This window comes from Neoarius graeffei, chromosome 26, assembly GCF_027579695.1.
Source record: "Neoarius graeffei isolate fNeoGra1 chromosome 26, fNeoGra1.pri, whole genome shotgun sequence".
Lineage (NCBI taxonomy): Eukaryota > Metazoa > Chordata > Actinopteri > Siluriformes > Ariidae > Neoarius > Neoarius graeffei.
This window is the reverse complement of record NC_083594.1, coordinates 4,506,559-4,531,842: the sequence shown is the minus strand read 5'-3', so window position 1 is coordinate 4,531,842 and position 25,284 is coordinate 4,506,559. Positions and strand designations below refer to the sequence as shown.

The 25,284-nt window shown below is 41.4% G+C and overlaps 1 protein-coding gene across 1 annotated transcript in view; it reads left to right on the top strand.

The window, feature by feature from the left end:
• Nucleotides 1-25,284, top strand: part of LOC132874328 (calmodulin-binding transcription activator 1-like) — a 499,951-nt gene that overhangs the window by 5,134 nt on the left and 469,533 nt on the right. The window contains exons 2-3 of the mRNA XM_060910417.1: nt 1,804-1,905; nt 23,481-23,584. Coding sequence (XP_060766400.1) covers nt 1,804-1,905; nt 23,481-23,584 — 206 coding nt within the window. The remainder of the gene's footprint in view (nt 1-1,803; nt 1,906-23,480; nt 23,585-25,284) is intronic.

Genomic DNA, 25,284 nt, shown 5'->3' with positions numbered 1-25,284 from the left:
ATCAGGATGACCGAGGCAAGTTGCTGTTGTCTGAGCATTATTATTATTACCTCTGCCAAGGAGGTTATGTTTTCGGTAGCGTTGGTTTGTTTGTTTGTTGGTTTGTCTGTTAGCAACATTACGGAAAAAGTTATGAATGCATTGCTCTGAAATTTTTTCCAGAGGTGTGACTGGGCACAAGTAACAATCCATTAAATTTTGGCGGTGATCCGGATCACCTTCTGGATCCTGGATTTTTTTAAAGGATTCTTGGCGGAGGTCTGCGCTCTCCGAGTGCTTTTCTAGTTATTATTATTATTGCTGTTGGAGGTTCTTTCCAAAAACATACACAAAAATGTCATAGTTACAACCTGAGACTGTTCAACCCCAAATGGCACCAATATAAAGATAAGAATAGTTCAAGTCGAGATTTATTCATGACGGCGTCGATGGAGAAGCGAATCCAGCACATGCCTCCAATTAAACTCTTAATAAAGAGTTAAGCCATCTAACCTGCTGACTCTAAGGCCCTGGTCTCACACACTACAGCCCGTGACGGGTTTGCGAATACTTGGCGATGAAAAATTGGTCACCAATCGTGCGATGCATGGAGAACGTTCTCCAAGCTTTGTGAGCTGTTTTTTGATGTGTCTCCGTCTCACGAGTGGCTAAAAACGTCGCGAAAAATATCAGTGCTTGCATTGAAATTTGATGGTGATGTTTTTGTCGGCGATGGGTTTGGGATTACTTCCTGACGCTCAAGGAAGCATCGCTACCAAATGCCGCATTTTCATCTATAACCCATCGCAAAGCATAGCATCATGAGTTGTTGGGATGTTTATTGGTCAGATTTCTCTCGATGTTGTCTGAGGAAATTATAACACCTTTTTTGTTCTGTTTAGCTGCGTCTGTATCTGTTTGTTGTCAATGTTCATTAGGAAGGACGCTGAAAATCACCATCCGAGTCTCATTAGCAAGTGCAGTCCAACATCGGATTAGTTTTCAGTCTGCACTTTTGGCACTTCAGGCCTTTTGACTTTGATCTTGTAAATGTATTTTGGTGTTTACACAGAAGCATCATTATTTGCATTATATATATCCAGCTGATATCCAGGATGGAGTGAGAGCTGTCTGACAGCACAGTATACCACATTTCATCTAACAGCAAGATATTTTAAATGACCTTCTGACCATTGCAACAATAAACCACAGTCAGGCTTTATTTGTACATGACCTTGTGATGTAGTCACATTGTGTAACGTCATGTCTCACTTGTTTGGCGATTTAAAAAGAAAACACTTTGGGATTGAGTCTTTCAATGACAAAACGAAGCGGATATCTTTCAAGGATTGTTTTGTAAGTGCAGAAAAGAGAAAGAACAAAAAAGATTAATCAATTTGTCCATGTTGAAATCTCAAACTGTCACCATTCAGTTGAGCGCATTAGAATGTTGCTAAATTAAAAAAAAAAAAAGTGACATGCAAATTTTTAGGATGCTTCTGTTGTGCAGACGTTAAACAAGCCTGACATCAGGGTTTAGGTCGCATTGATTTGTCTCAGAGCTTCAGCAAATCGCCAAGATGTTCCTTGCATGGTTCCTTTGTCTATGTTGTAATAAAAAACCATGGAAGAACCCAGTCTTGAACATCTCAGACATGCATCTCTCAGTGAACTTTTCTGCATGACCCATCGCAATATATTACATGGCTACAAGCATAATAACCAAGTATAAAACATTGCAAGCTAACATACAGGCAAGAAAATGATGTGTTTGCACTGAGAGAACCTCCCTTCATTCTTCCCTCCTCGCTGTGCCCCCCATAGGACTGAAGAGAATTCGTAATGCAGATCGAATGTACAGAACTTCCGTCAGCTACGCCAGCCACACTGCTACTAAGGGTGTCCGAGATGACACAGACACCAACAGTAAGAGAGCTGGCTCACTTCCACACTGCATCCATCCCTAAAAAAACAACAACAAACAAACATTCAAATCATGCATCATTTGCCTGTCCATGCATTTTGCTAATTCGTGTCTTTCAGTGTCGTAACACAGCGCTGCTGAGAAGCTAGCCAGGCGTGTAGAGGGTAAAGAGTACTGAGCAAAACCGCTGATGTTTCTCTTATTGTCAGTGTAGTAAATGGTAAAATCATGTCGTAATTACACCACAGAGAAGAAAGAAAGAAGTAGGTGTTATAGATTTGAACAGATGTAAGTGTAATACGTTTACTGGAGTGTAGCGTTCAGCTAATGGAATCAAATCGATGAAACTGAGTCCCCATTATGCAGGAGCTGTGTTCAAAATAACCCAGCGCTCTATGGCTCTGTGGGTGATTTCTTCTTCTTCTTCTTCTTCTTCTTCTTCTTCCTCTTCTTCTTTTTTTGAGAGACAGAGTGAGTGGGGGAAACAGGCAAGTCCTCTCTTGGTGGATCAGGATTTTTTTTTTTTTTTGACGCGAGGGCTTCATTGTCATTCAGCTTCATTACAGATCATGTTTATTCATGCATGGCCGTGGTGCACCGGAACGCACAGCATATTTTCGGAAGCAGCAGCTCATTGTCATGCCTAATCAACACACAGCACATTCTGAGTACAGCCCAGGCATCATCTTGTGTGTGTGTGTGTGTGTGTGTTTTTACTCACTCACTTTCCAAGAATGCCAAAAAAAGAAACCACTGTTATGTCCCCTTGTTTTTTTTTTGTTCAAATTCTTTCATCCAGCAGTTTTTAATGTCTTCGCTGAACGATCAAACTGTTTCCAAGAGACGCTTGTTTAAACAGCGGCCAAATGGCAGAAGGTTCCTCTGCCTAGTTGTTAACAAGCTCCACAGCGTAATTAGTGGCTGGTTAGATACATGTCTTTTGCATTTCTTGCTGTGCTGGTGTTTAATCCATGAAAGCTCGGTTTGTCAGGCTTCCAAATCAGAAGTAGTATTAAGACACCGCCAGTAGAGTCGTTTCTTTGTTTACTTCCCAAATGAAATTTACTGATCATGTGCCTGTTGCCACTGATACTTGATTGTGAGTTATGACATCGAAACAGAACCCTGATCAAAAGCCAGTAGCAGGTCATTTGCTACTTTAACCAGTGCTGTGATGAACCCTGAATGAAAGATTTCATGTACAAGTATGATCTTAGATGGATGCGGAGGTACAACCTTGGCAATAAAGGGTAGGTTTGGGCTTGGCCTGATGTATTTTGTCAGCTAGATCAGAAAAAAAAAAAGTTTTTTAAATAACTGAGTTTTAAAGATTGGAGTACATAGCCAACGCTAGAAGAGGAGTGGTGTTTATAACAGAGGTTCAATTGCTATTGGTAGTATAGGTCTTGTGTATTTTGCTCAAGTAGGACCTGCTTCTGAACTCAGTATGCAGGTAATGAAATAGTCTCTCCTGCAATCCTGAACCTGGACCCCAGTCAGCCTGTTACCAAAAGCATCAGAGCTGGCTAGTCCTTTTCTAAGCTCTTTTTATCAACCATTGGAAATCCAAATAAATACACAGTCATGAACTGGATTTTTTTTTTTTTGAAACTCTCAATCTCTTTCTGAGAGCAGTATCATTTAGATATAACACTAACCTGAGCGATTCTTTTTTTTTTTAATTATTCACATATTTTCTGGCAGAAGACTCACGAGACAAAATGAAATGTGACCAGGCCACAGAGACTGAGAAAGTCAGATCTTTTCTTTTCCTTTCTCTTTTTTTCCCACAAGGGTGACAGCACATTCATTTGCTCCCTCTTGTATCAAACCCCAAATCCCATTTCTCGAACAGTTTATCAGCTGTGACGCTATTTTCCAAAATGCTGTCGAAATTAATAGAAAACTCGTTGCCTCAAAGATTACACAAATTGGTAGAGCAGTTTATTAATTGAGACACATAGAATAATCAAAAGATTTATTCACAGCAGAAAGAAACAAATGATTGGCTGCAGAAAGGCTGTGTAGTTCTGTGTTTCGCTTCAAGCCAAAGTTGAGCACAGCGACTCTTTGGAATAGACGAACTTGAACCCTTCCGGACTCCACTGCCATTTCTGTGTCTTTTTTTTTTTGTCACTCCTCCGATAATTATTAATCTACTCGTTCCAAGTGATGATAGCCCATCTAATGGATGTGCTACTGTACATCTGGAAGAGAAACAAAGCATTGATTTGGATGCACATCTGCTGAACAAGTTAAAGGAGAAATCAGATGACCTGTGATACAAAGTCGATATCTGTCATAAAATGCTTTGTTCTAGAGAAAGAGAGAGAGGTGAGAGGACGGAATGTTCACCAGCAGTCTAAAGTGCATTTTGTATGCATAGCTTAGCTCTTTATCCATTTGTATTCATACACTCATTTGCATGATTGACTCCATATGTATTTGAGCATCCTCATATCTCCTGTCTTGATGAATGCCTCCGTTACTGAACGCTGCCCGGATTTACTTGTTGTCCAAGAGTAAAATATAGGTTGGTACCCCTTCCTTGCCCTCACATGCCCAAGTAAGCAGCTTTTCCCACACGAGCTAACCTCCTGAAATCAAAACTGCACGGTGTTATCGAGCCGTATTTACGTTTCTTCGAATTAATCGACGTATGTTCCCATGTGCATGTGTAATTCCCGTAGCTGTCTTATAAAAGATGTTGTTTCACACTGCAGTTAATTTCTGCTACACCACTAGATATTCAATTTATAAAACCTCTGACTTCGACATCCCCAGAGCTTGCACATTTGATTCAATATCTGATTGGAGAAACAAGCATTTATTGAACCACATATTGCACCACATTTTGATCACTGTATCAGAGGAAGGCATCCAAATTAAGGCCTCTATTACTGGTATCTTAGTAATGTAAATGGTAAAACTCTTGAACACAATCAGAGAAATTGTCTCAGGAGATGATAGTGGCGTTTTAATGGTTAAATTTAGCATTTAATCCACCCAAGCGTAAACAAGATATCCTCAAGACAACTGTCAGATAGTTATCCGGGGCGTGATGTATTGAAAGACGTAGATATGGTCACTGATGGTAATGGAGGACGGAGTCAATAAAGGGGCAGTATTATTACAGAGAACAATAGAGCAATCACTGCTTTGATTGGTATCGATCTTGGAGCAGGCGGGTGAACTGAAATTGAAACTGACCAGCATGACCCGAAGCAGAAAGCACAAAAGCGCTTCAAACAATGTCATGGTTCTCCCTGTAAGGACTCGTGCACCCATGTTAAAAAAAAAAAAAATTAAGTGAAATGTACATCAATGTCAGCAGTGATGTCCAGTGAGAAGAAAAGTATAGGTTGTAATTTCTAGGTTTATTTTTACTATTTTTCTTTTCTTTTTTTAAGCTACATCTTGGTTATTAGCTCACCCGGCCAACAGGTGATGAGTTTACGCCATCATGTGTTGTCCGTCGTCCGTCCAGCGTCGTCCACATTTCACGAAAATCACTTCTTCTCTCTCAATTCTTCACCGATTTTTATTCTTTTTGGCAGGAAGGTAGGTCTGCCTGGGGTGCATATAGCTTCTACCTAAATTTGCATGATTGCAGTTAGTAATGAAGGTATGGAGTAATTAATCGATCCCTAGCGAGCAGTGTCCATACAAATCGCTTCTTCTTCCTCAATTCTTCACCGATTTTGATTCATTCTGGCATTAAGGTACGGGAACCTAGGGTGCATAGAACATCTACCCAGGTTTGCTTCATTACAATTATTAATGACGTTATGGACTAATTAAGCCTTAATGATCAACAGTTCAACAAAAATCGCTTCTTCTCGGTCAATTCCTTGCCGTTTCTGGCAAATAGGTTGGTATTCCTAGGGTGGATATCGCTTCTATATATAGCTTGTATATAGTGTATATAGCTGGCAACATTTATTGCGCCCATAAGGTGGCCCACTTTAGATTGTTCCTTCTGGACTAGATGGGGCCGGAGTGAGCTATACCATCATTGACAGTCTTGTTTTCTCATCGCATGGATGATCTGGCAACCACAATACCTTAAACTTTCAATCAACAACAAGCATGGAGCATCATGCTAGCTTTTTTATTTGGTGTATTTCTGAGGGGGATTTTTTTTCAAGAGAATTCCTTCCTCCCGACGTATATCATAGCAAGAAAAGTTCCTATGACACAAAGAAAGGCAGAACACGAGAGCATTATTGATCCAGGATCATTTTCCTCCTCTTTTTGTCAGGCCTGTTTATCCCTCAGCTATCTGAAGTGATGCCTGCTCAGGTTGCCATGACAAATACAGTAAATCACGCAAGACTGACACCTGATAAGCCCCAGATTAGCACCCACATCCAGATTTTTTCTAACGCGAGAGGACCTGGCAGTAGGTCAGTCTGGAGTCTGTGCCGCTTTCTTTTCCTGAGGGCGTGCGGACAGAATCACATCATCACCTTTCATCACCCCGGATCCTCAGACAGATCCTCGTGGTGTATTTCTATCCAGGCGAACGAGCAAGAATCCGGTACTAAATCAATTTCGCCAGAGTCCGAGGCTTTGAGTCATCTAATTCGATTGACATTTTATTGTTCGCAGCTCTGGGTGGTTTATTTCATTTTGCATCTGAGAATATAAACTGTGTTATTTTTCGTAAAAATTAGTTTATATATTTTCATAATTTATTCAGAAGCTTGATGGATCAAGCTCGTGATGTTTTTCCTGAACCAAGCCCTAGTATGCTAATATGCTTCATGCTTCAATGCACACTCTTGATTGTAACTTCAGCCCTCTTCTGCTATGACTGTCACTGAATTATAGTAATACACGTCGTAACTTTTCAGAGGAATGACAAATTACAGGATGTACAGTATGTGTGTGTGTACATGTATACGTGTGTGTGTGTGTGTGTGTGTGTGTGTGTGTGTGTGCGGGGGTGTATTTGCATTATTATCTCCATGTCTCCATTTGGCTCACCATTAGATAACATATCGTGGGTGTGACTTAGCAGCGTCTGCGTGTTCACCTTTCGTCCTTTAGAAATTACCATATAGACAGCTACACTTCTGGTATTTACGTAACCTGCATGTACGTAGGGAATAAACGTGTAGGAGATGTTTGATGTCTAGGACCGAGGTTTTCAGCGTAGGCCTGAGTCCAGAGTCCTGTAGAATCCCACAACACACAAAGTAAAGAGGAGAAAAGAAACGCTGCAAGTTGCTGTGCCACGCTTTAATAAGTGTCTCAACACCGACCTGACTAATACGAGTAAGATTAGTTGAAGTTTATCAGCGCTGTGATAAATTAACATGCAGACCCATCCCTTTCCCTGGCTGCCTGGAGCTGCTGTGCAATGAGCCTTTATTTCTGTCACATTAATTTTATTTGGGAAAAAAAAATGAAGGAAAAAAATTTCTAAATTTCCCAGATGCCCTTTAATATCTGTATTGGGAGCATTAAGTGCTGCTTGCCCCAGCATTTTCTTGCTGTCTTTATTGTAGAAAGTTTTCTAATTAACTGACAGCTATCTCACTCATGGGATTCGAATGTTTCTGCTTTTAATGTAAATACGACAGGTATAAAAATATGTTAAAAAGCTACACTACAGTACTGTGCAAACGTCTTAGGCACTGTATTTTTTTCATACAAACTTTGTTGTAGATTTCTATTTCATGACTTCTACATACATTAGGCCAAAAAAAAAAGATCGTGTGTTTCAGGTAACACAAAATACTAAAATAAGGTCGGTAGGTAGGAAAAAGGTTTTTTTTTTCTTAATTTTTTTTTATTTTGTTCGAAAAAATTAACACAAGTAAACATCTTACAAAATAGTATTTTGGCACAGAATCCTTTATGCCACACATCATAATAAAATAAAAGTGTTTTAAATCTTTAAACGAATAAAAAAAAATATCGCGAGAGTTCGATGATCTACGGAAGCGTATTGCTGCCACACTCAAAAAAATTTGGCTTAGAATCAAGTAATTACGTGAAAAGATATTGTTAAAGTTATCACGTTTTTACAATATATTTATCATGTAATAACATAACATCACGTAATTTCATGATACGAACTTATCACGTTATTTTATGATATTTTCATGTAATAACGTGAAAACACCTTATCAAGAAATAACGTGAAAATAACGTCCTAGGCTAGGCTACTTCCATTAAAAGCAGACGGCCTAGCCTAGCCTACTGTAGAACTTCGGTCGAGCAAAAACACCGAGCAAAAACATGGCTGAAACCTGAATGACTCCTATTTGTATAAATAGGGGACTACATAGGCGGCAAAATGTAGTGTTTTTCCCTGCCATGGAAGTGCACTTGTATACTGAAGAGGAAGCAATTTGCATTACAGCCTTGAATGAGGATTCAAAATGGCGGCTCGGCTCAGTTTTCCCTTCCTCCTTCAGTATACAAGTGCGCTTCCATGTTTATGCAGGAGGGCTGATAGAAGTGGCGAAACATTTTACTTTTTATCGTTTCTTTCACAACTTGAATGCGTTGAAACAAAAAATTATGACAAACTAACACCGCTTACACTAAAATATCGAGGGAAATTTGTAATAAAAACTTTACGGTCGGCAATTTCGACGCGGAAATTCTCGATCGGTTGGGTTACCGGAAACACACTTTTTTTTTTTGGCCTTATCGAGTCAGTACAAAACATTTTAGAGTTCCAAATGTTCGTGGGTTTGTTTGTTTTTTCCCAGCACAGAATTAAACATTACAGAAAAATTTGTATCTGAGCAGTATATTCCATCAGAGAGCACTTTTCAGATGAAAAAAGAAAACATAATGAAGGCTACTGGGTTTTGGTGTAAAATGAAGAAGCGAGTGTGACAGTCAAAGTGTCCAGAAGAACTGTGACTGGTTCTGTAAGATGCTCAGTAAAACCTACAGCTCATTTCCGCATAAAACTGCACTCACTGGACCGGAGATTACTGGGGGGTTTTTTTGTTTTGTTTTTTTTAAGCAAATGGTCGTCTCGCACGTTGTTATATTGATTTATTATGGCTTACTGATTACTGTTTATAGTATTTTTTTTAATGTTGAAGCATTTAATTTCATTATGTTTGATCCAGTGGGCGGCACGGTGGTGTAGTGGTTAGCGCTGTCGCCTCACAGCAAGAAGGTCCGGGTTCGAGCCCCGTGGCCGGCGAGGGCCTTTCTATGCGGAGTTTGCATGTTCTCCCCGTGTCCGCGTGGGTTTCCTCCGGGCGCTCCGGTTTCCCCCACAGTCCAAAGGCATGCAGGTTAGGTTAACTGGTGACTCTAAATTGAGCGTAGGTGTGAATGTGAGTGTGAATGGTTGTCTGTGTCTATGTGTCAGCCCTGTGATGACCTGGCGACTTGTCCAGGGTGTACCCCGCCTTTCGCCCGTAGTCAGCTGGGATAGGCTCCAGCTCGCCTGCGACCCTGTAGAAGGATAAAGCGGCTAGAGATGATGAGATGAGATGTTTGATCCGTTTTTGGTCTACAGTATTTCTTTACATGTGCCTAAGACTTTTGCACCGTACTTTAACAGTTATTCCACGAAATCGAGTCGTACACAAGCTGATAGCCGACGAGGCACGTAGCACCGAGTTGTCTATAATCCATGTACGACAAGATTGAGTGCATAGTTTTCCCCAAAGCGTTTTAGCGTGCCAGGCCTGATACGCTTGCTCTGCCTGCCCATACGCTTAGTCGCTTTAGTTAAAATCCGATACGCTTAGATTTATACCGATACGTTAAATTTCCTACCCACAAGTAACTAGATACATAGGAGAGCAAATAACAGACCCATTTACATATTGATTGACATTTGTGTTAAACAAGCGCTCTTTTTTTCCAATGTTTGTGTTGATTCTGTCAAAGTAATATGTCCGCGTGGTATGATGTAAACAAACTAATCTGTTGGCTGTGTGAAGATCACGTGTTCAAACCGTCCAATAAAAATATCGAAAGAAAACATCAGACATCCCGGAATTTTCCGATTCATTATAAGCAATCTCATTGGCTGCCGATGTCATCCCCCACCAGATGGACAAAGCCGACTGATTTTAATCACAAAAGTTTGATCTAGTCTATTATCATTCATGAATGTGTTTACATAATCTTTCTGCAAACTTAAATGTGTGAATTAAGTTTTCTTTTCCTTTAAATATGTTTTAATCTTAATCTAGTCCATTTAGTAAAGTGCCAAAATGTCTCATCTCATCTCATCTCATTATCTGTAGCCGCTTTATCCTGTTCTACAGGGTCGCAGGCGAGCTGGATCCTATCCCAGCTGACTACGGGCGAAAGGCGGGGTACACCCTGGACAAGTCGCCAGGTCATCACAGGGCTGACACATAGACACAGACAACCATTCACACTCACATTCACACCTACGCTCAATTTAGAGTCACCAGTTAACCTAACCTGCATGTCTTTGGACTGTGGGGGAAACCGGAGCACCCGGAGGAAACCCACGCGGACACGGGGAGAACATGCAAACTCCGCACAGAAAGGCCCTCGCCGGCCACGGGGCTCGAACCCGGACCTTCTTGCTGTGAGGCGACAGCACTAACCACTACACCACCGTGCCGCCGTGCCAAAATGTAAACTTTATAATATGCAGTTGCCTTACTTTTCTTTTCAGTGTATCTTAGTTATACATATATTATGGTAATTGCATCAGAAACGTTCTAAATCATTAGTTATAGTAATACAGCAACTTATTTTAAGGTGGCAGGTCTTAGGTTCGGATCCCTTTGTGATCAACAGGAGGTCATGATGATCGATTCTCTTCAGTGGGTTGCATAAGATGGAGCAAACCACTGTTCATATTTTCATGCACATTTTTGTTACAGTGCTACTTGATCATAGATAATTAAGGGATCCCCGTAGATTTTCAATCGATCTTAAACCTCAGTAATCTATAACAAAACAGTTTAACTTGCATGTTGAACTTTAAGGTGAAATTTCAAATGTGTTTACATTAATACTATTTAGGTCAGAAATCATTGAAACACTGGTAAAATCGATCCTATAATCATGGATCTAAAACCTCTCAGAGACCCTGAAAATGCACCTGAGAGCATCCATTTTCAAAACATTTTCCGGGGGGGCCATGCCCCCAGACCCCCCTAGTTTCACTTCGCGCCTTTGGCGCTCAATTGTCTGTGTATTATCATGCCGGAATTTAGGGCTTTAATTTTTTTCTGGGGAAAACACTGGAGTAGAATAACTGTTTTATTCTATCCACATTCACTGGATTTTGAAAGACAAAGCATTTTTATTTTTTACAAATTTGATAAATAAAAATTTTATACAAAATGTCCGACAAAATCATTTCCGCTTAGAATGTGAACAAACCGGCGAAATGACGAGCAATTTGTGAAAAATGCGATAATAATAATAATTCTTGAAGAATAAAAAATATAATATTCTTACCATCAAATACTTTTATTCCATATTTTGTTGCTTTTTTTTGTATTTTTGGGGGTTTGTTTTCGAGCTGAGTTTTTATTTCATCCTCGGTTGGTTCAGCAACACGCTCCGCCATTTTGTTTTTCTCTACTCGCGGTATTTGAGCTGATATCCTAGTAGTAGAGTAGCCAATCAGAGTGTGCAATTGCACATATCCAGGGAATGTGCACAGATATATATATCTGTATTTGTTGTAAACAAGTCGACTTGAATCCCACAGTAAGGATGCAGTAATTTCCAAAGCTCCCAGTTTGAATGCTGGCAAAATTCCCACATCATGATGTACCTCGGGGCGGCACGGTGGTGTAGTGGTTAGCGCTGTCGCCTCACAGCAAGAAGGTCCAGGTTCGAGGCCCGTGGCCGACGAGGGCCTTTTTGTGCGGAGTTTGCATGTTGTCCGCGTGGGTTTCCTCCGGGTGCTCCGGTTTCCCCCACAGTCCAAAGACATGCAGGTTAGGTTAACTGGTGACTCTAAATTGAGCGTAGGTGTGAATGTGAGTGTGAATGGTTGTCTGTGTCTGTGTGCAGCCCTGTGATGACCTGGCGACTTGTCCAGGGTGTACCCCGCCTTTCACCCGTAGTCAGCTGGGATAGGCTCCAGCTTGCCTGCAACCCTGTAGAACAGGATAAAGCGGCATGAGATGATGTACCTCGAAGGTGGCATTTTTTTTTTCTTTTGCTGCACAAGGAAGCCACTGTAATGACCTGACAAAGCTAGACTACTGAAGAAAAACATAACAAATTATCCTATTAAAACACTTTTTACAGCAAATTACTTCTCTAAGTTGATGTACTACAACTAAATTGTCACCAGGTTGAGAGGTTGAGTGTCAGTGTCTGATTTGTTGAAAAAATTCAGCCGAATGGAAGGTTGTGTGTGTGTGTGTGTGTGCGAGTTTAATATTTTATATTCTGCAATTGCTTGAACCAGACAAATAACAGTCCTTATTCAGATGTAACAGATGCCATTTTATTCTTTATTCTTTTATTCCCAGCAAATTTTACTCTTAATGTTTTGCTTGTCATATGATGTTTATATTGTCCTTACAGGCACATGGACAGGACCTAGAGTTAGTTACACACTATTTAGCAAGTCATATAGAAATTATGGCTTTTTCACTGCTGCAAGCCTCCTATATAACGAGACAATAAAGGAAAAGATCTTGTAAACACCTCGTACCTTTAGTCTCGTCTCCCTAATCGGTCTCTGAACTATTATTTGCAGGATTAGCAAATATTAGTAACTTGAAAATAATTGCAGAGAGCACTGAAAGTCAGCAGAGGACAATTCAAACTGTGACAAACACTATAACAAAGTGCTTATGACCGGTGAAGCAGCAGAGATCCTGATTTGCAAACATGGCGTCAGAAAATGTCCATCAGCCCTGACGATGGAATGGAAAAAAGTAATGGCTTCTATCAAAAACTGACTCAGCACTGATGACTTTCGGAAGTCACTGTGTCCATTTTTCTCCTTTTTTAATACAGTTACCATGACAGAAAGCTGGTCTGAAGCCAAGCTGCGCGTGCAAACAGCGCAAAGTCATTACGGAAGGCGGATTTGCGGTAATCCTTGGAGGGGACACACAGGAGGACAGGGCCCCGCTGTGTTTGCTCAGAACAGACAGACACTCTGCTCATCAGATCGGATGAATTATTTTGAGTTACAGAGAAAAAATTATGATGTCAGAATTAATGAGTTTGCATGGGTTGCCTTCCATCTCCTTAAATGTGTTGGAAGGTGAACCGGCTTCTCTAAATCACCCCAGGTTTTACTGATCTATCCAGGGTGTATTCTTGTTCTCAATTTCACACCTAGCGTTCCTGGGATAGGGTCTGGATCCATGCAACCATGACCCTGATCAGCACTTAGTAAAGGTGAATGAGAAACATGAAAAAATTTTTTACCTTTTTTCCAGTGATGTACTGTAATTTAGATAAGTCCCGTGTACGTTTTTTGAAGGGAGATTATACTCGTGCGCTTTTAGATTCAAGTGCGTTTTTAGATCACACTTTTGTCATGCAGAGAACGTTCCCTGTTCCCTATGGTACTCCTGAGTGGCAGTACTGTACGTATGTACCACACCGTACCCCATCATCTGGTGGGAAAGCGTTATGACAGATCAGATTCGTAACAATTCTTGATGGAATGAACTCCACTTGGACCTCATTTAGAGCTCTCGTTCTTCACCATAACATCACCCCTTGCAAGAATGTTCCATTTTCATGCTCGCCACAAACAGAAGCAGATTTCCATAATCAATTATGGAATCCTTCATCTTCGCTTAAGGTCCATGAGCTAATTAAATTAGTTGCTAGATCCTTTAATTTTGTATAAGTTGTAAAAAAAAGGCGTGAAGAGATGAGACGAGATGAGACGAGAGCTTCCTACGTAACTAACGAACCCAGGATTCCTGATTTAATTTGGGATTTTGAAAGGAAGTTTTGGTGTACATTTAATGTTTTTCAAAGGCATGGAACTACTGCAGATAAATTATTCGGCATGGACTGGATGCAGACACTGCACTGGCATTAGCGCACAGCACACATTGATATTCATGTTGAGTCCCCACATGCTCGCCTCCAATACACGTGCTAAATAAGAAATTAGGTTTTTTTTTCATCAACACCAGCATTTGAAATGTTAGATTTTGGCTAACAAATGAATAATTGAGTGCGACAAAGACATAAATGTACATATGTATGATATATATATATATATATATATATATATATATATATATATATATATATATAAAATCCACATACACTGGATGTGAGCAATCGTGCGTTCTGATTGGCTACTCTACTACTAGGATATCAGCTCATATACCATGAGTAGAGAAAATCAAAATGGTGGAGCATGTTGCTGAATCAACTGAGGACGAAATAAAAACTCTACTCAAAAACAAAACCCTAAATATTGTTGCCAAATATTTAATAGAAACAGAAATAGCTAAAAGAATATAGTTTCTTCCCCCTCCCCAATATCTCCTGTTCCACACTCTAGACCAACCGGTGGCGGTAATGCTCCCTTCAGTTGGTTTGCCAACTGCCAAAAAACCCTAAAGAAGAAGAAGAAGAAGAAGACCTCAAAAAATACAAAAAAAAGCAACAAAATATGGAATGAAAGTATTTGATAGTACAAATGCATCTTTTTTTTATTTGTTAAGAATTATTATTATAGCATTTTTCACAAATTGCTCCTATCATTTCACTGGTCTGTTGACATTCTTCATCTTTAAGCATTAAAATTTGTTGAATTTTTTTTTTAGACTGGTTCAAAAGCTCAAAGTTGTTTGAAAATTACAGAACTGAAATGTCCAAGGTCAATTCGTGCAGCCATCAATTGGTTTTTAAGAAGTCCACCTAAGCGGAAATGATTTTGTCGGATGTTTTGGATAAAGATTTAATTTATTGAATTTGCAAAAAATACAAATGCTTTTTCTCAAAATCCAGCGAATGTGGATAGAATAAAACAGTTATTCCACTCAGTCTCGCCGTATATTGCTGATAGATAACTCGGTGCTACGCAGCTCGTCAGCTGTCAGCTCGTGTACGACTCGATTTTATGGAATAATTGTTGTGTGTATACCAAATACCTTCAAGGCTCACTTTAAAGTTTGTCTTGTTATCTGTCTGTAAGGCAGACACTTTTTCAGACTTCCTTTGGGCTGTGTGTGTGTGTGTTGGTGTTTACATGTGTGCATGTGTACACTTGTTGTGTGGGTGCTGTCACTATTTTTTTCTTTGGTTCCCTGTCCTCCATGTAGCCAACGGCACAAAGACACCATGGCCGGTGTCTGGCAGACGGTGGCAGCACTGTGATTAAAATTCGTCCCTCAGGTCAGGTTCTTGAGTGTCAGCATAATTTAAAAGCTTCTTGCTTTAATTCAGAACAATGAGAGTAAATGGCAGCCCTTGGAATGAGTCTATCACTCTGCCAAACCTGCTGAAAGGAAGTGGGGTGCAAGGGCAACTGAGAAATGGGAGGTTGCCAGATATATAGACTATCATTAATTACCCTGTAAATAAGTTGCTTGCTCGTCTTGTTCTTTTATCATTCTCATTGCATTGCCCTTTGTAAAGCTGAATGCTTCTGCACTGATGAAGCATCGAGAAAACTTGAACAGAGATTGTTTTTCTCTCACGCAAAAACACATTTGCAAAGGTGGACAGATGAGTAGCCTGGGAACCTGGGACAAGCACATTTTTCTGTCCATGTAATTAGTTTTTTTTATGATTTTTTTTTTAAAAAAAGAGAAAAATCTCTACACAATATTGGCTTGTTACGGTATAGTTTGTGCTTCTCATTCTGAATCCCACCACCTGCTGCACTACACACATCGACGAGGTTGACCTGGATTAATTAGCGTGCATGGATAACAAACTATCTTTTTGGAATCGTTTCAAGAACGCACAGGTTTCTGACAAAACCAAGCAAAATAAAATGCAGGACAAAATTATCGTATACAGTAACTTTCCTGCTTACTACACACAGACACGTCATGGATAAACATATCGAGAAATATCGACCACGTCTTCTAAACGGTAAAATATTTAGCAAGGAGTTTTTGTCAACATGCTACACGATCCTTAGAGACGATACAGATTTGATACCCAGAATTGGCATCGGGACAATCTATCAAAAAATGATGGATCTAATATCAGAGAAAACATCAGATATCAGAGATATAACAAATGGCAAAGATTGGAATTGGATTTGGGAAATAAATTCATTTTTGGACATATAAAGAGGCTTGGCTGGTTTTGCTTTTGTTCATATTGATTTTATTACGTTCATATTTTATACTTCATTCTTATATTGGCAGTGTAAGTGATTTTTAAGTGTTTCAGTTTTAAAAAAGTAGCTTAGTATGTTTTAAGGAAAAATATCAGATGGGTATTGGTATTGGGTGATGCTCAAGGTTTCAGTATCGGTATCAGAACAGGCTTTCGTCTAAACCGGGGAACAGGGGCGCTGCGCCCTCTTACTCTCGGCTTGCGCCCTCTTACCGAAATGCCGATTGAACCCCAAGTCACACTTAGGCCATGCACTTATATGCTACTGCACAACATGCAATCTTTCTCAAAACAATCGTTTCTCCGTGAAAACATCCCAGCAACACCACGTGACAATGTGTCTGATCATCAAATACGTTATAATTACTCCAAAAATATTCCAATCATAGTAGATACACCGCCAGACGGTGCAAAAACAATCCGAATTGGCGTTTTCCAGACTGAGGCGCCATGTTTGTTTACTTGTCGCGGCTGCTCTCGCGAGATTTGACATGGGTTACATACAAGGTCAGCTGACTTGTAGAGCGAGATTACTGAATGACCTTTCACCCACCGGCGCGGGAGCTTTTGACAGAAGTAGTTCGCGAGTTGTTTTTGTTGACACTTGGGCATTTAAAGATGTCATCCCGCGGCACGAAGCGGAAGAAAGCCAAAGACTGTCCGGGGCAGAAGATTACTTCTTTCTTTTTCAATGTTGACAGACAATTTGTTACAATTTCCCTCTCAGATAGCCTCAGAATGTCCCATTGTAGCCTCAATTTTTCAAAGGCTTTGCACGGCGGAGAGGGGGGGACAACCGGCACCATCCCCCCGCTTCGCTCCCTCGCCATGGTGAGCGCCCTCATACTAAATTTTTCTAGAAAAAACCCTGCAGAAAATAAAAAAGTGGTATCGTGCCATCTCTAATGATCATGTACTCATTCGTTTCCCTTGGTCTGTATTATGCAGAGGCAGCGGGAGGAAGTTTTGGATGGGGGGGCGACGTGTCATGTGCCAAAGGTGCGCCAAATCTAGGGGGGTTCAGGGGCATACACCCCACCCCCACCGGAAATTTTGGAATTTTTAACCCTCTAAAACGCTATTTCCCGCATTTTGACAGGCAGATTTTGGTGCCATAAAGCTAAATTTAACGTCTCTATTAGAGTACATTTCAGCCATGTATTTTTTCTATATGAAACAGAACCAATGATACCTAAAAAACGATCACATCTCTCGGCAATCCTGTTTTGACTGAGGAATAAGCCCGTGAAAGTAATATTCCCGATCCTTCAAGGACCGCTGTCAGCTCCTGGGAAAACTAACTGACTGGTAATGACCGGTTGTGACCCCAGATCGGGTGCAAATGAATTTTTTTCTGTTTGTTGCATATTTCTTAAGGCCCGGTCCCACTGGCCGATGGACACAAAACGTATGCAAAAAGGACACAGCGGACGAGCAAAATTTCGGGGGTGGCGCTATCCGTTTTCATCTGCTCCAGAAATGGACAAAATTGGCGAAAATTTGCGAAAACAGAACGGAAAAGAACGGACGTGGGTAGTATATAGCGGGGATGTTAAACGCATGTTCATAGGAAGCCTAGCGGATGGAAGCGGATGGAAGTGGATGACAGCTCCGAAGGGGTTACCGGTGATAACTGAGAAGCGGACGCATAGCAGAAAGAGCGGATGCATAGCGGATGAAGGGGATGCATCACGTACGCCTAACGGAAACAAAGGGGATGTTGCGCGGATGTATATCGGATGCAGACCGTTCACTGCGCATGCGGGGGGTATGAATTGCGTCTGCTCCGCGGATATAAAGGGATGCAGCACGCACGCCGTCAGCATAAAGCGAAAAGACGTGCTGGCGGCTACATCGATACATCTCTACTACTAGATGATTTTCTCCCCCTTTTTATACAAAATATCGATTGTCCGCTAGGTGTCCTTCTACATACTCTAGACATACTCCAGACATCCTAAATATACGAGATACATCCCAGATATAAACGCTTTGTCCGTTTTGAATACTTTATATACGAGATGCATACGCTTACATCCTTTCTATTTCCGTGCTACTAACGATGAATAGACGTTTCATGTACCTTATCTTTCCTCCTTCTTTTCGTTTTCAGCTGCAGCGGATGTGAGTTGCGAGGATGCCCAGAGGATGCAGAGAGGATACAGCAGACGTTTAACGGATGATAACGGACATAGAACGTTTGTTGCTCGTATATGTCGCGGATTTACATCGTACACGGCGGAAAGTTCATCCGTTCTAAAAGTTTTGTGCAGCTCAAAACTTTTTGCGCGGATGAAATCACAGTGGACGGATGCTCGATGGATAGCGCGTATGAAGCACGTATGCAATGAGTACACAACGGATGCATAGCGTTTTCCAACGGATGGCAAAGATTTTTTTACGTTTTACATCCTCTTTGCATCCGTAAGTGCAGTGGGACCGGGCCTTTAAATCCAAACTGTGTGATATTGGTGTATTGAAGCATGTATGAATGACATATAGGGCTGTATCAGTAAATTGGAAAAACTACATTCCTTTAGTTTTCTCATGGGTCCCCCCCCCCCCCCCCACACACACACACACACAAACAAAATGCGAGAAAATTTGTCCGCAATGTCCTTGTTGAATTAAAGAGCTAATAAATTTATATACCTGCTCAGCTACGCAGTATAAAGCAAGAGCACAAATAACTGTCTTTTCTTTAGTCTTCAGTGCGAGTAAACAGTCATTCATTTCTTGGTTTGCGAAATTTGACTTGGGATGTTAAATTATACTGAAAACTTACCTCGTTATCATCAAGTGCCTTTGTCGAGCCCAAAAAGTTTGCAATGGATATTTGTCTGATTTTCAGTGAGTGGTCAGGGTAGCGGACGAATTCATGTAGATCTAGAGCAGTATCAAGTTTTTGGGTGCCCAAAACTGCTTGTACGCCTCGTGAACGCTAACTAGCCATCCGGACAGGACACGAGTTATCAGTCAGATACAAATGTAGCGACACGGTCATAGCCTTGCTGTCACAGGGTCCCCGCTTTGACGCGAGTACCCAAGCAGACCAGACATGTCTAGACAGTTGCCACAGCAATGGGTTAATTAGTCCACAGAATATTCATAAATCAGCTTGTCTACTAAAAGTGATGGGTTTTGAAGTTCTGCGTAAGCCAAATAAGGAAAAATCCCGGAAAGCGGAAGCAATCGGTGACGTCAGGGCCAGGCTAATTTGCATCAGTTTTGGTGCGAATGGGTGCTACCAACCTACAGTAAAAAGAGATGCCGCCAGGATGAAGGGACGCAGCAGGATTTAATAAGAGAAAACAAAGGTGCGCATCTGGCTGTTTATTCACACTACTCTCTCCTTTTCTTCCTTGTAAATAGTCCAAGGACTCCCATCGTAACATAATTTTAGGGGGGCAGTCGCCCCCCCTGCCCCCCCTCTGCCACCGCCACTGTTATGGCATAAATAATTAATTAACAATTATTCTCTGAAGATGAAGTGAATAATAACGAAATAATATTGGCTGGTGTTGAGTGCTATATCAAATATATTCCATTCAGCTAGCATGATATTGAACAAGTCAAAGATGAGTAGCTGAATGGAATATATCTGATATACCACGAAAAAAATCCAGCCAATATTATTATTTATTATTATACATACACATTCTTTTCGGATGTTCAACGCGTCTTTCTCTTTCAAAATTCTCTCAAAATCTTCCATATTTAATGAAGCAAACCTGACAGCCATGTTTGTTTACAAATTGTCCCAGCCGCTTGCTAGCGCGGAAGTTTTATGTCTCTGACGTGTGACGTCATATCTTGACAACCATGCAATATCGTAAACCATATTCAACGCTCATTCTCCATTGGGTAGAGTGACGTAATACATAATGCCTCGGTCACAACCGGCCGTACGTGCTCCTACGGCCGGTCTACGTGCAAAAAATGCAAGAAACGCACGGAGGGCGCGCGTGAGACGCATGGAGGGCGCACATGTGACGTGCTGGTTTTCGAGTCGTAGACTGGCCGCAGACCGGCCACAGAGGTTATTTGTAATGTCAAACAAACTCTGTGGGCGCTTACATTTTTTTCAGGTTGCAAGACAAACTTACGGCCAATGTGAGTCTTTCTCCACGAACAAAAAAAACGCAGCGATTTGGGAAACGCCAAAAATCGCACGGCCAAAAAATCGTATGTCCGGTTGTGACCTAGGCTTAAAGTGCTGATGACACGTTTTTGACATCTTTGGCAGTGTTTTATAACATAAAAAGTAATCCCCGATGATCCATATATTAATTCACGAAGGCGCCTATTTTACAAGTTATGATGATAAACGCAGCTATTTGGGCAAATTTGACGGGGCTGCAGCACCCAGGAGATGAAGGAGGAGGAGGAGCTATATGACATCAGCGAAAGAACCTTCCTCCTAACTTACCAGTTTGTTGTTGATGCGACAGGTGTTCAGTTTATCATTATTAGTATTTTTATTAAACATTATTATACATTATTATATATATAGTTATTATGCCTTCGCGTTGTGTTGCCGGCTTTTGCTCCAAAACCCACAAGGATGGGGTAAGTTTATTCAAGTTTCCCAGAGATCCCGAGCTGCATGCGAAGTGGGTGAAGCAAGTCAGGCGCACTCGTGACAAGTGGGAGCCCTCACCAACATCCGTCCTGTGCTCTGAACACTTCAATTTGGATTGTTTTGACACCCTTCCCAGCTTAAAAGAATCTCTTGGGTGTTCAGTTCAGCACAAACGTGTGTTACTACCATCAGCAGTGCCTACACAGTGTTGCCAGATTGGGAGGTTTCCCGCCCAGTTGGGCGGTTTCAAGTGCATTTTGGTGGGTTTTGAACATATTTTGGGCTGGAAAATGTCAGCAGTATCTGTTGCCAGATACTGCTGACATTTTCCTGCCCAAAATATGTTCAAAACCCACCAAAATGCACTTGAAACCGCCCAACTGGGCGGGAAACCTCCCAATCTGGCAACACTGCCAGTATTCCGGAGGGGGTCTACTAGTAGCTATGCCGGATCCAAAGACAGTCCTCCTGTCAGAACATGTGTTGTGAAATGACATAAGATAAAGGTACGTAGAGCTATAGATTCTACATGATAATCATAAATGTAATCATAAAGTCGGCGTGATATCAGTCATGTATTTGCTTGTGAAAGCTTGCGGCTTTCATGTAACTGCCGCCTAGCAACGAGAGGCAAAGGGTAAAGAGGGTAGGCTATCATAGATTCTATTCGGAAGAGATCAACACAATTCTAGACTCCCAGAAGAGGAAGAGCTAGCACTAGAGAGTTCACCGGCGTTTTCATGCGCCATTTTCCATTGAGTAGAACCAGAGTAGAACAGCCAGTGAACCGCAGCGTGTTCTCCCGCTGACGTCACAACATGGCTGCGAGCCACGGACCCAGTTTTCTTGCGCTGTGCAATTAAAAGTTGGATATTTGCGTAACAACAGCTTCTTTTCACGTAATTATAACAGAAATCTAACATGTTTGCCATATTGTATAGTTTATTTAAGAAATTGCATAGAGTCATGTTCGTGTCATCAGCCCTTTAAGCGATATGCGAACAATATTGCATGCTATCAAACCAAAATAATGAAACCCGCGAGAAGGGAATAGAACACATTTTTATTCCATCGAGAAAGTGTCCTGTGTGGATAATAATCGCCAATATTCGCTGAACCTGAGGTGGATCATTGTTTTAGTATAAATACACAGATGATTATTTTTAAAAAATCATATTAAAAAACATTTATTTCAAACTTCAAAAGCGGCGTGTAAATGCAATAACGGCATGGCGCAGACTTGTGTCACTTACCTACGCCGAGTCACATAAAATACTTTGTTTTGAAACAGATATAATAAATCACAATTCCACCTTACCTTTGAATAGTTTTAGACCAAACTTTGTAGCATCTGTAGCGCTTTTATTTATTTTTTTTTAGGACCAGCATTTTCTTTCATCATTTGTAATTCTTCCTCACTTACGACGACGAAGCGATTGGCCACCATTTTGCCGAGTCGTTCGAGTTTATTATCAAGAAAAAGTCTGAATTTCTCGACCAATCAGTGCACACGGTTTTCTATAATCACCTTCGTTTTTACACTAATATCTAATTATGTGGCGATATGTTATTACATTATGTTGGCTACCTCTTTTTGGCCAGTTTATTAGAAACACTGGCTTGGGCTAGATAATGAATTCATGCTTTGTAGACTTCTGGGAAGTGTAAAGTTGAAAGTTTAAAAAAAAAAGCTAAAAAGTAAAAGAAATGTAATTTATTTCAGTTTGTAATGTACTTAGGAAAGATGAGGATTGATTATTGGAAACGCTGGAGAGTGGCCTTCATGCGCGCTCATCCACGACTCTTGTTATAAAGTCGTAAATTATTCACGCAGCCGTCAGTTCATACATAGGTAAAGCACAAACAGATCCCAGCGTAGAAGTTTCAAGTCACCTAACCTTGGCCGCCTGCCTCTCTCCCCTGGCTGTCTGTTTGTTCTTAAATCTGAAGTTTGAGAGCTCGCCAAGCCGAATCCCAGCGGATTCGCTATCTTCATCTGTAGCTTCACTTCCTCTCCAGGTTCAATGTCTTTATGCGCTCCTTGAGGACACACTCCAGTCCCTTTCTGTCTCACATTCACTCCCACTCACTCACTCACTCACTCACTCACTCACTCACTCACTTGCTTTTTTTTACATTTTTTATTCATAAGCAGGCTCAGCACACAATGTGGAACTTCCATCTCCCTAAGGGCTAAACATTGACTTCCTTAAGAAGCCCGGGCTCTTGATTCAAACGGTTATCAATAACCTTGAAATGCTTTTGCGTTGCCACCCAATTTGCCTGTTATGCATTTGAGCGTACACTCTTGCATGAGAAGATAGCAGGAGAAGAAATATTATAGTTTTAGAACAATAAGCAAGCCCCGTGTGAGAGGTAGGCCACACCTTGTGCCTTAAATCTGTTCCATTTCACTTCGTACAGCTTTTTGGTGATGTTTGTGCTTCATTCTTCCATTTTCAGTGCTTCCTTCTTGACAAGTCATGTCTATTCATTTTTAAGAAGGATTTACAGAAAGCATTTTGGATCAAACAATCACACAGTGTTTCCCTCTGAGCTTTTCTCCTGCATTTGCCCAGTAATTTTCAGATGTTTTGATGTATAAGAACAATTAGATTTATACATGATAGTTCCTAGTGGTGTTTAGGAGCACTGAGGTACACCAAGAAAATCACTTAAAAAAAAAACAGCGTGAATGTTCTGCTTGTCTTTTGTCTCCAGATGAACATGGACATTTGAAAATCTATCTGCCTAAGAAGCTGCTCGAATGTCTGCCCAAATGCTCCTCCCTGCCCAAGGAGAGACATCGGTGGAACACCAATGAGGTAAGGGAAGCTCTTCTCTTCTGTCTGTTCCTCTCCTCTATCATTCAGCAGGCTGGACAGATTTCACGGCACAAGATGAACATCACATCAAAGTGCCTGTAAGAGCAGCCCTGAGCCACTCGAGACAAAGTCATACAGGGCACGAGTTCATGCTGTAAGCTCATCGCTGTGGTCCTGACGGTGACTCATTACTCTGAGCCAAGCACAGATTATTACATAAGATACTGTTGTTATTATTATTACGAATATTAGTACTAGGACTACCGCTCTGACTCCTTCCCCAGCTCTTCTTACTACTACTGCTAATATCAAGATTACTCCTGTGACTGCTGCTCCTACTACTACGATCAAAAATAGCACCATCACCACTGCTATTACTATTACTCCTCCTACTCTTCTTACTACTACTAATACTAACACTGTACTACTAAACCTACCTGTCTACTAACATTAATCCCAATACTGTTACTAGTGCTCCTGCTGCTACCAATAACATTACTACCATTGCGAATAAAATTAATAGCACTTCCACCACTACTGTTATTCCTCCTCCTCCTCTTACTACTGACATCACCGCCATGCTTCACCCTCCCCCTCCTCCTCTTACTATTACTACTGATATCACCACCACTACCCCTTCTCCTCCTCCTACTACTACTATCACCACCACCCCTCCTCCTCCTCCTCCTACTATCACTATCACCACCCCTCCTCCTCCGACTACTACTATCACCAACACCACTCCTCCTACTACTACTAGTACTACTACCAGCACCACTCCTCTTCTTCCTCCTCCTCCTCCTACTACTACCATCACCACCACTCTTCCTCCTCCTCCTCCTACTACCATCACCACCACTCCTCCTCCTCCTCCTACTACTACTACCATTATCACCACCACTCCTTCTCCTCTTCCTCCTATTACTACCATCACCACTCCTCCTCCTACTACTGCTACTACTACCACCATCACCACTCCTCCTACTACTACTACCACCATCATCACCACCAATCCTACTCCTCCTCCTCCTCCTCCTACTACTACTACTACTACCACCATCATCACCACCAATCCTCCTCCTCCTCCTACTACTAGTACTACTACCAGCACCACTCCTCCTCTTCTTCCTCCTCCTCCTACTATCACCACCACTCCTCCTCCTACTACTACTACCATTACCACCACTCCTCCTCCTCCTCCTACTACTACTACCATCATCACCACCACTCCTCCTCCTGCTACTACTACTACTACTACTACTACTACTACTACCATCATCACCACCACTCCTCCTCCTGCTACTACTACTACTACTACTACTACTACTACCATCATCACCACCACTCCTCCTCCTGCTACTACTACTACTACTACTACTACTACTACCATCATCACCACCACTCCTCCTCCTCCTCCTCCTACTACTACTATCACCACCCCTCCTCCTCCGACTACTACTATCACCACCACCACTCCTCCTACTACTACTAGTACTACTACCAGCACCACTCCTCTTCTTCCTCCTCCTCCTCCTACTACTACCATCACCACCACTCTTCCTCCTCCTCCTCCTACTACCATCACCACTCCTCCTCCTCCTCCTCCTCCTACTACTACTACTACCATTATCACCACCACTCCTTCTCCTCTTCCTCCTACTACTACCATCACCACTCCTCCTCCTACTACTGCTACTACT